Genomic DNA, 17,634 nt, shown 5'->3' with positions numbered 1-17,634 from the left:
ATATTTGCATAACTGAGTACCACATTTGCCCCTATCATTTCATCTGTAGAAAATATTCTTTATTGAAACTAAAAAAATGCTAGTTAAAATGTAGGCCATGCATGCACTGTATACTTTTTTAAACATCCTTTTGCCACACTTTTTTAAATAATTTTCATCACTACAGAAACTCAGCATTATATCATATAATCATTTGCATACTTAGCAGTACTAGCTGATGAATACTATGAAAATGATATTAGTGGTGTGCTGACAAAATAAAGCCCAGCATAGTTGTAGTTATCAAAAATGTGTGCATTATGAGGGTTAATAAGGGTTGGGCAACTGTTATTATAAATATGAATGAGTAAACTCATAAAATGATAATGTGGTGATAACTGATGTGTTTTGTTAAAATGTTGATAACTTCTGTAAGCACTTACCTGTGTTTTGTGATGCAGTTGTCAGATTAGGTGCAGTGGTACGATACTGAGTAGAATTCTGCGGAGATGATACTGTGGTTGTTGGTGTTATTGTTCTTGTTGCTGTTTTCATCCAACAATGGAGAAAAATTAGGAAGTTTTTAATATTTCTTCAAAACTATGAAACAATACAATCATTTTGGTTGAAACAAATATAGTTCTTCTTGCAATAATTCTGGTTAAATCCACTTACAGACTGTACAGAACTGTGTAAACATAAAGCACTCATAGTAAGACTAAAGATTCAGAATCAGCCAGGCAGTATTATATTCCCACGTCTTCAAACCATGGTAACTGGTCAGTATAAAAGGTGGATAGATCTTTTTCACCTCTCAGTAAAGTTAACTATGATAAGGGCAGTGGTACAGGATACACATCATAGTATGGTGGAATGTCCCATGAAAGGTATTTTCTAATGTTGCATTATTGAAATAGACATTTGCAGTTTTAGCTTCCATGTGATTTAATGGTTATATGTACTTACTTCTGAATGTTTTTTCTATTAATTTACTTAAAATGCAACACAAAAGCTAAATACAAAACTAATGAAGTTGCAGATTAAGAAATATCCAAGTCATATACCATATATCCTGTATACATACACCTTTCAAACTGTAGTTATACAGTGCTAATAGTACCTGATCTCTAGCACTGTATTCACTTATAGCCAATGCCTGCAGGTAATTGTAGCTTAACATTATGTACTCCTTTACTTGAGTGCCAGTTTGCATTCTGGCTATCATACAATGTCTTATCTTGCATTTGTATACCTTGAGTTTATTAGTAATTTTTCTGATATCTGTTAGGAAAACATAAATTACTATAGGGTATAGAGGTCAGAAAATACTTTCCAAAGTCCAAACTTACATGCCTGCATCAGGTTACAGTCACATGCTCTGATCACCCAAGCTCAAGACACATTTTCTTTGACATAATAGTTAGAGGAAAAAGTCATTCACATTTCTTGGATCACTTCTCACAGGATATGTTGTCAATACAATGAGGCAGACGTATTGCTTGTCAGAGATTTAGGAGTTATAATATTAAAGTAAAGCAGATGTCATAGAAACTAGTTCAAGGGGGTCTACCCTCAGGGAAAAAATAGTGTTGTATTTCTTTATAAACTACAAAAAAAAAAAAAAACTAGTGAAATTGAATACATTAATTTTCAGAATGTGTGAAATCAAGCTATGAGTTACAAGTGCCTTTGGCAAACATAATGTGATACAAACTTAGATGACGTGAATATATGTAGTTGATTCATCACAACCTGTTTTCGTATTAGTGCAATATAAGTTTATCAATTAAAATTCATTTTTCATGGTTCATCATATTTCCTACAAATCAGTGCCATATTATTAAAATTATAACAGTCAAGGAACAATTCTGATTGGAAAGAGAATGCAACTAGAGCTAGTTGAAATAGAATCAGTTGTGAATTTTACTAAATTCTGAAATCTTAAGTATTATACAGCTGTAATTTAACAGCATGGCTTGCCTCTTTTGCATGTAGAGGTGTAATCTTTGCAGCAATCATTAGAGGATAAACAGAATGTGTCACAGAAGCAGGTTGCATTAATTGGTTTGCAGTCATCGTTTTCACCTTCACAGCAGAGTGGGTTGGGACCTGATGAGCAGCCTGGTTCTAAAATATATACATATGCATTAATAAAACTGTATAGAAAATGGATGCAACAAAGATATAAGTTTGCATCAGGTGATATCTTTACTTAAATTGTAGAGCATTAATATGTTGAAATGGGTTTTATTGTCTCTTTCTCCTTTCCAGATGATTTCTGTTCAGTAAATCAATGAAAGAACAGTGCATTGCTAAGACACAATGTATAGTCATTTGGGAAAATTATGTGTCAGTTTTAATTCCTTTACAAGAAAGAGGCATAAAATTTCATCCAAAATTAAAAAGAGATTATTTGCAGAAGGAATGTTTAATAAGTTATCTTTCATTAAATTCATATCATCATTAATACACTAGTCATTTGAATACCTCTCAGTTGTAACAAATTCCTCAGAATTTATCAATTTTGGGGGCAGAATAATGGGGTGCGATGAATAACTAAGTGGCCCTTTCAATTTCAGATGTCTTTTTTTATTTTATTTTATTAACAATTAAAACAACCCCCACCCCTAGCCATGCACATACATGCTGGAAAGCTTTGCAGTATCTCGTTACTTACTCCTAAGAAGGAGTTTCTGTACAACAGTAAACAGAATGCTGTATATTTGAATCATTGTGACTTGGAGTAAATACTGAAGAAACAAACACTGCCAATAGCTCCTGAAATACTGTATAAGTCTGTTAAACTTGAAAACTGTGAAGTGGTTCTCTCTCTCCAAAACTAAAACTTCTCTGTATTTTTTTTTGTAACCAGGCTGCCTCCACCACTTTCATTTTCTGCATCATTAACATACCCACATCTGCACAGTTTCCTCAAATCCACTTTGCAGTTACCAAAACAAATAACTACTCTCAGCACCCCCCTTAGGTATTTGAATCACATCACACAAGCACCCACCTTGGGGTCCTTCTCGTAATAATAATACTACTGCTACATTTGGATCCATCTCCCCACTAGATGATCATGGACAGTGAAGAAATAGTGTAGCTTTCACTTGACTTTCTTTTAAAGCAGTCCTGTGTAGAGCAGTACCGCTGTGGTCCATGCTACTTTGGCCGAGAACAAATGAGAGAAAATAACACAAAGCACTTACAGAGGCTCTTGTGTATTAGTATTAAATAGAATGTCAGCATATGGCCAAAAATACATGATCTAGTGTATTTTTTTAAGAATCAAGAGTTGTTTTCTGTGGGGTTCATAGTCCTCTTCCATTTTACTGAGGAATGGCGCTTGGCTACCAAACATATGAGATCAGTTTTCGATGTTTTGTGATACACTTCTTTTGGTATTTTAGATTAAATATTATTAAAATAGTGCAGTTGCAAAAGTCAACCACCACAAAACCCACAAGTGCTCTGCTTAATATTTCTTACATGAGGATTGTTTTCATCCCAGAACTACACTGTGACTGAAGAATAAAGTTGAATTGTTGAATTTTTCAAGCAAATACCTGCTGCAAGACAGTAGACGGTACCTTGAATGTTTTCAAGTAATGAAATTAAAATTCTGAAGGTAATAAAAATCTGAATCCCTCTACTTCCATTGGTTCAATTAGAGAACGTCTATGTAAAAATAATCTCCTGTGATGTAATCTATCATTGTCTTGTCCCACTACTGCCATTGTTGCCAAAAACACTGTCTGCCTAAATTAACCCTTAGAAATAAAATTTGTTCTTACCAAAGGATAAAATAAAATACTGATTTCACCTAGCATAACGTAAGATGCAACATTACTCAAAAGAGGACATAAACCAATGTGGCCAAAATGGTGGCTTGGTAGCAGCACAGCTTCTTAGCTCTTCTGTCTCAATTCTCTTTCTGACAGGAGTTTTCAGTTTTAAGTAGTAGTTGGCTGATTATCTTAACACTAAACTACTTCTGATTCCATTGGAAGACTACCGTGGGGCTTTTTATCTTCTAACATTTTAAATTTCAAGTCAGTTTCAACTGGAAAAGATACAGACGTCTCAGTTGTTCAGAATGAGTCATACCAAAACTTCTTCTCAGGACACTTCACTTAAAAAAGAATTGCAATCTTTATTATCTAACATTCAAGATTTATCTTTAAAAATTTGACAAAATGGACAACAAATTAGATGCCTTTAAAGATAAATGTTCTCAGCAAATGGAGCAACTACAATAAATACATATGCAGCACAAATCTCAGATTACAGCTCTAGAAGAATCTGTCACTGATATGGAAGGCAGACTTTCTGAAGAAAAACATCAAGTGGAATTTTTATTAAAACAAAATACATTCCTGCTAAATAAGTTAGATGACCTAGAAAAAAAAATCTAGGAGAAATAACCTGCATATCTATAGGCTTCTCTGAAAAATCTGAAGAAGACAACATAGGTTCATAGGTGTGAACTAGGCTAATGGCCCTGGAGCCTAGCCCAAGAAGATTCCCTGGCACCATGCCACCCAAAGTTAGTTCTGAGTGCCCCTGTCAAGCAAGGCCACTGAAGTGATCCCAGGGGTGAACTTCCTATTGCCTACCTACTCGTCAAGATTTCTCTTGACACGATTAACTTTCTTACATCTTGGATTCCCCTCCATATTAAATCTACATGAATCTCATTCATACAGCATCAAATAAGGCCATAGATCTTTAGCTGATCCAGTAACATCTGTCAAAGTAAGCACCGACCTAGATCTGTAATAGTGAGTTTTTTTTCCAGGCAAGATAAAAAAAAATGCATTAAAAATTGCCTGGGCAAACTCAACAGTTTAATTTCAAGGTTGCGATTGATAATAATTACTCTTCAGCTGTATTATCTAAAATAATGGAATTATTTCCTTTGATAAAAGCATTAAGAAAGAAGAAACTCAAAACACATCTTTTATTTCAAGCTAGGATGAAAATCTTTGTTTTTGAAGGCATAAAAACTTTTGAGTCCATGGATCTGGCTACACAGTATTTATTAACTAACAACATGTTAGACCAAGTGGAAGCTATGGATTGGACTAGTAGTTTTTTTTTTCAAAACTTGCCGAAAAGAATGGATGGAAAACGTTGGAATAGAAAAAGAAAAAAAATAAAGGACAACTAAAACTTTTAATTTTGTCTGTTTAATTGTTTCTAAAGTTAACCTGATGTTGCCTTCCTCTTAGAATTCCGGATTTAAACACAGTGTATAATAAATGTTACCACTAAATTCCAAACAAAAGAAATGTATCCATCAGAACATCAAGACAAAAGCTGAAATAAAAACTTTTTCTAACAAATGTATTTCTTTTATATATATATATATATATATATATATATATATATATATATACCAGAATTCCTTCTCCTACTTAATATGTAGCAATAACTATTGAAAGTTTAGATTAACATGTTTCTTTCTTTTTTTTTAAACTTTATGCACTTTCTCAAGTGTTTAGACAATAGATGTTTACTTTTTCTCTTTTAAAAATGTCTACAGATATGCTTAGTTACATGATTTATTTTATTATTCAAGGGTATTATAGTCGAGTCAGTCTCTGCTGAACTTACATTATATAGTGATTTAATTGTCTTAATACATGTAATGTCTCTTAAACAGGGCCTCAGATGCACATAGTAGGCATGGTTAGAGGCATTGCTTGGATGGTATTTCTATCCAGGTATGGGGTGTTATACCTCATCATGTTGGGTGTTGGGTTAATTAATTAGTACACTAGCTTGTTGTGTTTAAGTTACTACTGTTTGATGTTTGCCAGGATTATTTGTATTCCTGTACCACATGAATATTAAGCATTTTCTCTAAACTCATGTATAATTTTCCCACAACTATGAATATCTAAGGTTGTTCAAAAGGTTGTTCAAAATCCATAGTATAATATGAGTATGCAGTGTTTATCTATTAACATTAATGGATTAAACAATAATGTTAAAAGGACAAGTTTAAGTATCTTAATTTACATAAACCTCAACTAGTCTATCTGCAAGAAACATGCCTTTTGAAAGAGGACATAAACACATTCAGTTTTAATAATTGCAAGGTATTAGTAAGAGCTCATTATAAGCAGAAGAAAAGGGAAGTATCAATCCTACTGAGAAATTCTATTTTATCACCCAGAATTATTAATACATTTTATGATTCTTCTGGTATGTTTTGTTTAGTTTCACTATAAATAAATAAAAGTATTTATACACTAATTAATCTGTACTGGATACCTAGAATGGGGGCTAAAGCAGTTAAACATCAGTTTGAAGACATTATTCACTACACTAAAGGGCGTATAATACTGGCAGGTGATTTTAGTTGCACTGCGGATGATAATGATACTGACAGAAATTGTAAATGCAGGAAAACTGCCACCTCAACGGCAGCTCTGAAATGTATTTATATACACATCAGCATGAGACTCATTCTAGAATAGATAATGTTTATCTTTCAAATGACATAACAAAGTTAGATAAAGTTAAAGTTATCACATGCCCATTGTCTATTCACAATGCAATTATATTTGATTTAGAAACTGTTCCATCACACACTCTGCCTGTTAGCAGAATACCTTAATGTATTAACTAACTTAAAATATTTTTATGTAAGTAAGATAAAGACTTTTCTAGATATAAATATTACTGATGATATATCTGAAATATTTATATGGAACTCTTTAAAGTCTTGCATCTAAGGCAGGATTCTATCTTGGTTTATTAAAAAGAAGAAACAATGGGACAAAGATATATTAAAATTCCAAATGAAAGTTGATAAACTTAAGTTATAAATACAAAAAGGAAACACTAATTTAAAAACAGAAATTGAACAAATATTTTGAAACATGTCATCAGAAAACTATGATTAATCTTGAAATAATTAAGTTAAATTTTTATTCTATGAACCCTACTAATCAGAGAAAACCAGCAAACAGAACACAGAAAATTATTAAATCTCATCAAATAAAAGAACTTTACATTCCAGGCACAAAGGATAAAGCTACATATTTATCTAGTATTTTGGATCCATTTAGAGTTCATTTCAATACACTAAACTTATCAAATTCAGAAATAAAAACATCCAATAATGTAAAAATATTCCTTAGTAAATATATTTGTAACAAACTAACTCATGAGCAAATAGAGCTTCCAGATAAACCAGTTACAATGATGAAATGAAGTCACAAATTAATAAACTGAAGTCAAATAAAGCTCCAGGTATTGATAACATATTACCTGAAATAAATAAATTATTGACAGGAGAAGCCTTAGCTTTGTTATTAAAAGTATATACTTTAGTTAAAGAAAACACAAATATTCCCCCTTCATGGAAATATTCTTAAATATTCACAATTCTAAAATCTAGTAAAGACAAAAATTATGTTCGTCATATAGCCTTATCCTCATTAAATGTAGTCTATAAAATGTTTATGGCAATGTCTGTTAATAGAATAAAACACTTTCTGCCTCTTTTATACATGAAAATCAAACAGGTTTTATAAAAGGGAGAAATATGTATGATGATATTAAAACAATTCTTATGTTAATTGAGCATATTATATTTCAGCAGAATATCTGACAATTGTCAGTTTCGATATTAATTGTGCATTTGATTCTGTGAACTGGAACTGTTTACTTTTGGATTTGGACAAATATAGATTCCCAGAAACCTCTTCTATTTTAATTAAATCATTATGTGAAAATTATTTAGCCTATGTTAAGTTAGGCTCTCATAGGCCTAGCCCTATTGCAATTACTAAAGGAACCAAACAAGGTTGACCCTTGTCTCCGTTGTTATTTGCTTTTTTATTTGAACCTTTTGTGAGTTGTGTTAGACTGGATACTAATATCAAAGGTATACAATGTATTAGAGGTCTAGATCTGAAGCTTCAACATGTAAAAAATGAACAATGAAAAAAAAAACATCAGGAGGTGAATGAGAGAGAGAATTAGAGAAAAGAGTATTGATATGGCAACTTAGGCTAAATACTATCACAATTCCAGGACTCAATAAACATGCTTCTATTGCCCCGATACTGAAGTTTAAAACTGGAAAACGTTAACTTATCAACTGGTTATATATTTTACAACAGTTTTTTATCGACACTTTTTGCATATTTTAATTATTTATATTTTATTGTTTATTACAAGTTGGATTTTTAATGTGAATGAACAGTAATATGTACTAAAAGTTTTAAATCATGGCATCTTAGTATTTCTGTTTGGAATGTTCCTTTAAGCAGGCTGGTGGATGTCACATGGTTTATTTGAATTTCATTATATAAGCTGTTAATTTAGTTAATGAAATGGTTCTGATGAAGTCCCAATGTGCCTAGGGACAAACAGCTTAACTGTTGTATTTTGTGCTGCGTAGTGTCTTCTCTTTTGGAGTTATGCTTATGTAATTTAACAAATTGTTTTACCCTAAAGACTCCTTCTGGTACTACATGAGCCTGATATTGCAGTGTACTGTGGAACAGACATTCATTTAGCAACAGAGAGTATGAAAATTTAGATCAATTTAAAAAGGAGCAAAAGAACAAATGCACCTACTACAGGGATGAACGAACTCCACACTACGAAAAACATAAGAATAAAAAACAAACAGTGTGCAGTCCAAAACACGGCCAGTTTGCAGTAAAAATAATTTATTATGAATAGTTGGTAAGCGCTTTCACGTGAATCATACCCGCTACATCAGACCATATTAAAAGTACTTTAAAAAACGATGCGTACTTTTAAAATCAAATCATCCAATCAGAAAACTTCCTCAGTGTCACATCTCTCTTTTAAAGGAACTACAAACTAAATGCAACAAAACATCCTTACAACACATAAAAATACATTTATATATATATATATATATATATATATATATATATAGATATATGTATACCATATATATGTATGTAACTCACAATATTTTACAAAACAACTTCAATTAACTGAATGTTAAAACAGAACCAACATAAATCCAAAAAGCCAATGATGTGTTATAAACTTTAAAGAACATATATTCAGCTAGAATATGAAAAAATAACTATAAAAATATATGCCTCCTAAACTAACTTGAAAAAGAAAGACTCAGATATTAAAGAGTTGAGGAGGGGAAGCTTCCAACCATCACATGGGGGAACAGTTTCCCATACTTTTTCCATCAAGATATTATATACTCTGCGGTCATGTGCAGTTATGAAACTTTGAGGGAGATAATAGTTAGTTAAAGTATTGTTTTGCCAAATGTGGTTACAGAATCCTTCTTCACTGAATTCTGGAGCATTCTACATTTATTATGCTCATTAAGAGCTGTTTTACATAAAAATCAAATGAAGTCTACACTATTTTATCTATAAATTCTTATGTATTAGAGGGTTCCTACTGAATTGTCGAGAGCTTAGGTTGTGGAATGCTTAATCATCGACACCTAAGCATCGAACACTTACAATAGTGAATGACCACATCATTAAATTCATTCCTTGGGAAAGAATTTGCATGGCTGTTATCAGGGATTTGCCCTTTCCACAATGTAGAGTGATCTCAGAGTTGGTATATTTAGTTAGGGGGGTGGAGGGCACAGCCCCCCACATCGGAGTTGTGGGGGGCTTCACCCCCCCACTATGTTTGGTTGTGTTTGTTTGTTTTGTTTATGGACGGCCACCTGAATTCTTTCCTAAGGAAAGAATTCGATGATGTGGCCATTCGCTATTGTTAGCGTTTGACGCTTAGGTGTTGATGTTTTAAGATTCAACAAGCTAAGCTGTCAATGTTACGATATAGATGCATACTAGACTTTCTTTTCTTTTTTCTTTTACATTTTCCTTGTTTTGCACCCTAGAGCTGACAATATGCTGCCACTGGTATCTTTCCTCATCCATTAGGTCCATTTGGCTCTTATAACCCCCTGGCCTTACCCCAATCCATATTCCTGCCAGTGAGAAGTTTGAGTCATCTCTGTGCATCATCATGTTACTTTCAAAAAGTGTCACTCATGCCCCAATTACTCTTTCACTTTCTTTACTTCTGCAAGGAAATGAAGTTGATGATCCACCCCAACTATACTTCAGAAAGCACCCTGTAGTTGTCTTCCCAGCCTCCATGAGACAACACAGGCCATTTCATGTGCACAAGGGTGGGCATACTCATACTCCACTTCCGGTGCCTCAGATTACCAAGGTACTAATTGAACCTAGGTCACATGGCTGTAGTCAGTGCATTATCCTCCCTTGCCAAAGTGCTGGCTTTGGTAAGTCAGATTAAATCATTTTGGTATTCTGTTTTTGAGCCAAAATGCTGCAATTAAGAGTGCTGATTACTAGTACATATAGGTATATATATATATATATATATATATATATATATATATATATATATATATATATATATATATATATATATATATATATATATAGCTTACTGGTTTACTATTGGCATGTCAAAATCACATCGGTCAACTGTTTAAAATGTTGATTCTAAATGAGGAATTCAGCATGCTGAAAAGTTAACAAATTCAAAAATGCATACATCGACAACCATGGTTTGATGTATTCCACATAGCAGAAGGTGACATCACTTTCCTCCTGCTATGAACAATAACATACTGTTTGACTGTACAGTCAATGGTACATTAATTGTACTGTTTTTCAGGGGCCCTATGCCCCCCTGCACCCCACACCCCCTGCAAATTAAATATACCAACTCTGAGCTCGCACGTCAGTGAGTAAATGGGCTAATTCCTTTTCCTCACTGAACCGCGATCCCCCACACAATATCGAACCCAAATGCTTGACTGACACTATCTGTTTGCTGCAGTGTAGTTGATCGATTTGGGTTTAACATTCTGCCCCCTTGGGAACTGCAAGTTGACTATTTGCCAGGCAAAAATGAAAAATGCCACTGGACCGAGAACCCCAGATAAAACGCAGCTTTATTTGAATTATCCTCACAATGATAAATAAAGGATTTCATCCCAAAATTTCAGAACTTCATCAGATAAAACCTCATTCAAAATTCTTCCTTAAATAGCCTAGGACCAATCAGATAGAAAACTTCAAAATTTAAAAACAAATCAGAACACAGCACAGAGGCACATCCCCATCCTACGATTTCATTCACAAGAACATTCATTTAAATTTTGAAATAACAAACATATAATTGCAACACAAACATAAATGCAAACAATTTCTTAAAATACACTTCATTTTCATAAAAGCAAGGCATATTTTCTATCTTAGTCAATCCAGTCAACCAATGCAGTTCCCAAGTTTTAATTGTAAACATATATATATATATATATATATATATATATATATATATATATATATATATATATATATATATATATATATATATAAGGCTTCCTGTTGAAATTTTGCCATTTGAAATGCAGGGTGCCATCACACGGGGAAAAATCAAAATTACAGAAAAAGAATGAACCTCAAACTTTGATCTTCTCCTGTAACCTTCTTTTTTACAGGAAGGGAACCCCCCCTATGGACTTACATATATTAACTCCAAGATCACCATACATTGCAGTAAATCAAACAGTATTAGAAATAGCCATCTTGGACTTGAAATAGGTAAGCCTGTTTTTTCAGCCATTCAGTCTCTGTGTTTTGAGATTCACTCTAATGCACACTCACATGTCAAATGATTACCATATATTTATAATAGTAAACAGGATTCTGGTAGACGTAGAAAGTCTTTTTTTTCTGCTTTTCCTGGTTAGGGGTCACCACAGTAGATCACCTGTCCACTCATGATTGGCAGAGGAGTTTTACAGTGTCAAGTTGCCAGCCCAGCATCCAACCTTTCACAGAAGGTACACACACATACCTAGGGCCAATTTAGAGTGCCCAATCCACCTACAGCATGTCTTTGGGATGTGGGAGGAAACCGGAGCACCTGGAGGAAACCTACACGACCAAAGGGAGGACATGCAGACTCTGCACAGAAGTAAACCCGACTGAGGATCGAACCAGAGAACCTCTTGCTGTGAGGTGGCAACACTAACTGCTGCACCACCGTGGCCACCCTCTGGTAGACTAAGAAAGTATTGATCATAATTCAGTGGACCTTGATTCAGAGATATTCAGAAATGAGCATTAAACTTGAGTCACTTATGTAAACAAGTCCAAATCTCCTTATTCCTTCTGGTCTCAGAATTAAGGATTGCTGGAGTGTGATCAACAATCCAGATTATTAAACAGGCCACACACACACACACACACACACACACACACACACACACACACACACACACACACACACACTCACATTTCCAAAAGAAATAAAGCATATTCATTCACAGACACACACAATATATACATACTTATACATATATATATATATATATATATATATATATATATATATATATATATATATGTATATATATATATATATATATATATATATATATATATATATATAGATGTATGCATGTTATTTTGTGGTGTTTTTTACAGTTTTGGAGCATGCACTGTATTGTTTCCCTGTGTTCACTTTCAGAATACTTATATATACACATATAGGTTCATAGGTGTTTACTAGGCTAATGACCACAAGGAACATTTTAAGCCTAGCCATACATCACACATCCCTGACAAGTTCTCATACCCCTGATAAGTGAAAATGGGGCTTGGGTGATGAAATATTTACAAGCAAGGGGCCTGGAAGATGAACTGTTTACAGGTTCATAGGTTCATAGGTTGATACTAGGCTATCTGCCCTAGGGCATTTATAAGCCTAGCCAGAGTGTGTTTGGCTTTACCACCCTTTTTGATTAGTTGACTGTGCCTCTGTATAGTAGGTCACAGAAGGTAGTCCTTTTGAGGTTAGTTTACTGTACCTCTGTCAAGCAGGGACACAGAAGAGATCCCAGGGATAAACTTACAATCTCCCATCCACTCGTTAAGATTTCTCTTGAAGAGGGTCAGTGAGAGGCTCTGCCTAACATGGATTGGGATTTTGTTCCAGAGTGAGGGGAGCCTCTGGGATATGAATCTGTCCCTCCAGCATTTCCTATTTATTTCTGTGCTGAGGTTCAAGTCCCTGGAGCACGTAGCTCTAAGGGATTTGGATTTCCTGAGGTGAAGCATGTCCATTAATTCTGGGTTGGACATGGCTTTATACGTCAGACACAGATCGCCTCTGAGTAGGCGGTATGCAACTGAGTAGAGCTGGAGTTTCTTTAGCCGAGCTGCATAGGGCATTTGTTTGAGCCCCTTGATCCTCTTGGTGAGGTACTTTTGGGGTCTTTCCAGTTGCTGCAGGTGTCAGGTAAGGTACATCCCAAATGGGGCATTGTATTCAATTATGGGCCTGATAAGTGATGAGTAGAGGGGCACAATTACCTCTCTTGATCTAGATGTGCATCCTTTCATGATAAGCTGGGCTATATAGAAGGTCTTTCTAACCACTTTGGCAACGTGATTGTCAAAGGAGAGATTGCTATCTACTTGGGTCCCCAAGTCTCTAATTATTTCTTCCGTACTTAATGGATTACCACCTATGTGGTAATTTGTGGGCACTTTGTTTTTCCCAAAGGGGATGACTATGCACTTTTTGGCATTTAGCTTTAGGCCATGGCTCTGGCACCAGTTATCCATCTCTGTGAGACCCTTTTGGAGGATGCTTATGTCAGCCGGAGAGTCAATTATGACACCCAGTTTGCAGTCATCTGCAAACTTTGTCAGACATAGTCCACCCATGTTTGCCTGTACCTCTGAGAAATATATACTGAACAAGAGAGGTCTCAGGACTGAGCCTTGTGGGATGCCACTTGTAACTGGTTTAGAGTCTGACATGGCACCTGCTGTTCTGACCATGTGGGTTCTATCCCTGAGCCAGTTTGCAACCCATCTTGTGACACAGGGGTTGATATTTAGGCTGGTGAGCTTATTTATGATGCCTGAGTGGGGTATTGTGTCTAAGGCTTTTGCGAGGTCCAGGTAGGCTGTGTGGACTACCTTTTCTTCATCTATGGCTTTGGTAACTGTTTCAAAGAAGTCAACCAGTTTCAAGAGGCAAGATCTGTCCTTAACAAAGCCGAATTGGGTAGGATCCAGTGTCTGGAGGTTCCCAATGTCTTTGTTTATGATTTCCATGATGATACTCTCCATAGCTTTGCAGACAAGACTAGTCAGGCTTATAGGGTGATAGTTTCTGGGGTCTGTTGTGGCACAACCTTTGTGGAGTGGGACCACTGTTGATGTACGCAATTCCTTGGGTACATATCCTGTAGTAAGGCTGAGACTGAACAGTGACTTTATATCAGGGTTTAGTTCTTCTTGGAGCTCGTGTAAGATGCAGCCCGGGACACCATCTGGTCCCATTGATGCTGTGTTTTTTGCTTTGGAGAGGGCAGCTCTCACCTGTGCATCTGTGATCTCAGGAAGGCTTCACTCTGTTGGGATTGACATTTGATCTTTTGGGGGGAAGGGGGGAGAAGTTTGTACTGAACCTTTCTGCCAGGATGTTGGCAATGTCTGTGGGTTCAGTGTATTTTTTGTCATTTTGCACTAACTCAGAGCATATCTGGGAGTTGCCACCCAGGTTCTTGACATAACTAAAGAAGGCCTTGTGATTATCTTTAGCACCTTGTGCAATTTTTCTTTCGAAGCTGGCCTTAGATGATTTTATGAGGGATCGTAGTTTCTTGCTAGTACTGATCAGAGATGCCTTCCCTTTTTGGGATTTTGCTCTATCATGTAGTATCTTTCTCCTTCTGTTGTATAGCTTATTTATGGCTGGGGTCCACCAGATAGGTCTCCTGCCTTTGGAGGAGTGAGTCTTTGTTTTATTTGGGATAGCATGCTCCATGCATTCCTGTAGGTGTCCATAGAATGCTTTTGTAAAGGATTCTGCATTTTGGGATGTATTTTCCACTGTCCCAGGGGCTTTGAAGGATTCCACCTCGGTTTTGAGAAGTTTGAAGTTTGCTTTTGAGAAGTTCTTCACCGTGGTCTCCTTGGCTGGGGGTGGGGATGGAATATGGATGTCCAGTGAGATTAGTTTATGGTCTGATCTTACCAATGAGGGGTATACCTCTGGTGTGGAACATAGAGACCCCATGTTGGTGATGACCAGATCCAATATATTTTCCCCTCTTGTGGGAGTGGTGACCAGTTGTTCCATAGCATTTGAGTTTATAAATTCTAGGAACTGTTAGGCGAGGGTGTTTGGGCTTGAGTAGTTTTCCCAATCAATGTTTGAGTAGTTGAATTCACCCAATATAATGGTGTTTGGAGAGACCTTCATATTCTCCAGTGTTCTCAGGAAAGCCGAGTGACGTTCCTGTGTTCGGAAAGGTGGTCTGTAGCAGGCTACAAACTGAAAGGCAGTTTTGCCCACTGTTAGTTGCACATGGATGGTCTCCGATGCTTTGTGCAGTGCCGCTAACCTGGAGGTGTGGGTATCTTTGATAAATATGCATACTCCCCCTCCTTTTGTGATTCTGTCTGAGTTTTGGGGCCGGAAAGCATGGTATTAAGTATAACCTGTTAGTGCTGGGGTGCTCTCGGGAGCCTTGAACCAGGTTTCTGTTAATGCACAGATATCGATATGCTCCATACTGAGGAGAGTCTCGAGTGTGTGCATCTTGAGGTTTAGACTTCTGGCGTTGAGCAGCATTGCCCTTAGTTTTTTTTTCTTTGTGTTGTCTATGGAGGTGGGTTTGTTTTTTGAGCCTTGCCCAGGGGTGACAGGTGCAAGCTGTCCCTAGCGAAGCAACGTGGTTTGTCGAGCATGTCATCCCAGGCTGTCAGACACTGGATCCCCTTTGAATGACACCAATACTTTAGCCAGTTGTTAAAATTGATCATTTTGTCTTTATACTGTGGCATCATTCTTGGTGAGGGTAAGATGCTACTCAAGGTCAGGGTCATACCAGTCTGGGCTACATGATCAAAGAGCTCCTCTATGTCTTTTTTCATGTAGTCCAGGGACGTACGTCTCAGGTCATTCACATCAACATGGACAATGACGGAGTCATATTTGTACTTGCTTTGGAGTGACCTGAGTGCTTGTGTTCTGTGGCGGATCCTGGCACTCGACAGGCAGCTTAAGTGACCTTCTCCTTGTTCAGCCTGTCAGTCAGTGTGTCTGACAATAGAGTCACCTATTACAAGTGTATTAGGTGTGTTGTTTAGCCTTAAGGGCTGTGACTGTGTGGCACACTGACTTTGTGAGCTATGTGCTATGTGGGTATTGTTTCGTGGTAGGTCTTGTTTGGATGTATTTTTTTTTTTGAGTTATGTTCACTGTTTTGATTACTACTTTAGAATAGTATTACAATACTTTGAATGTGTAAACATATAAACATGGCTGTAGATATTATTTTATCGATTGTTATTATATGGCCCGTATATGTTTGTAACTTTTTTATGGTATAAATATTTTATTTTATTGTTAATAAAGTTCTATGTCAGGCGAGGGTTAAACGTGATTCATTGTGATATAATTTAATTGGTATTGTTAATTAGTTAATTAGTTGATTCAGGTTTATATATAATGTTTGTCACTGGTTCACCAATCTGATGAAGTCAGTGCTTGGAGACGAAACCTAGGTCATTGGTGAATTGGTGCTGCCTTTGTGCGTTGGACAATAAACCTGTTTTCCTTCTCGGGCAGTTTGGTTATCGTTTTTCCTGTGTATTATCTTGCTTGGATGTCTGCTTTGGAGGTCTCTGCTGCTTAGGCAGATTTTTATTTAGAGCCTCTGAATATGTTTTTGTGTGTTTATGTGTTTGGTTTGCTGATGCGATATGTCTATGTGAGACTGGATTTGTAGTGTGTGTGGTTACCTTCTCCTCCTGACAGGCTGTGCCAGTACTGGGTTGAGAGAGCTTAGCCTCTAGTTTGGCTATATAGTTGCATCTCTCACATATATTTGAGCTTGTTGGGAGGAGGAGAGGGTGGTCTGTATACATAAGGCAGTTGTAACATTGCCTCAGGATTCCCAGATTCACCAGCTGGACTAGAGAGTAAACCCGAAACTGTCCTTTGGACATGCCTGAATAATATAGGGAACTACTTTTTGACTGATTAGAAAGAACCAATAGGGAGCAAGTGCTTAAAAGGAGTATAAGAGGATGTAGTGCTTAAGTTTATTAGTGTTTACCTATGAGATTACTTGTACAAGCAAGTGCAGGGCTTTAGAATGAAAATAGAGTGCTTATTTTGAGATTTAGAGCAGTTCTAAGGGAAAAAGTGAAGAGCAGACTTTGTGGAGCCGGGAATAGTTTAAACCTGTTTAGGTGGCGCTGGCCGATGCTGCGCTATGCGCAAAATCGCACAAAGCCGCGCTAAAGCGGGTTTTTAAACAGGGGACTTGAATGAGCTAGGAATTAGTCCAAAATGGCCAATAAACAATTAGATTCTGTGCTGAGATCACTCCTCCAGGGACAGATAGGCTGCTCAAAGCTCCACACTCCCACTGGTGAACAAAGAAGCTTCATTCTATCCAAGTAAGGATGCCTGTGTCCTTTAGAGACACTGGTGCCAGCACTAAACTGCATAATTCTTATCACCACTGGTGTTACCATGTCTCAGTCATGTGACCTGGCATGGCTCTTCATGATCTTCTGAGGTAGAGGAGCAGGAAAAATC

The 17,634-nt window shown here is 36.3% G+C and overlaps 1 protein-coding gene across 1 annotated transcript in view; it reads right to left on the bottom strand.

Annotated features, from left to right (window-relative positions):
* LOC122801342 (fibrillin-2-like) overlaps nt 1-17,634 on the bottom strand; it is a 662,974-nt gene that overhangs the window by 562,689 nt on the left and 82,651 nt on the right. The window contains exon 8 of the mRNA XM_044070882.1: nt 423-524. Within this exon, the coding sequence (XP_043926817.1) occupies nt 423-524 (102 nt within the window). The remainder of the gene's footprint in view (nt 1-422; nt 525-17,634) is intronic.

The sequence above is a fragment of the Protopterus annectens genome, chromosome 4.part1 (genome assembly GCF_019279795.1).
Source record: "Protopterus annectens isolate FY-2018-M chromosome 4.part1, PAN1.0, whole genome shotgun sequence".
Lineage (NCBI taxonomy): Eukaryota > Metazoa > Chordata > Ceratodontiformes > Protopteridae > Protopterus > Protopterus annectens.
This window is presented reverse-complemented; position numbering and strand designations above follow the sequence as displayed.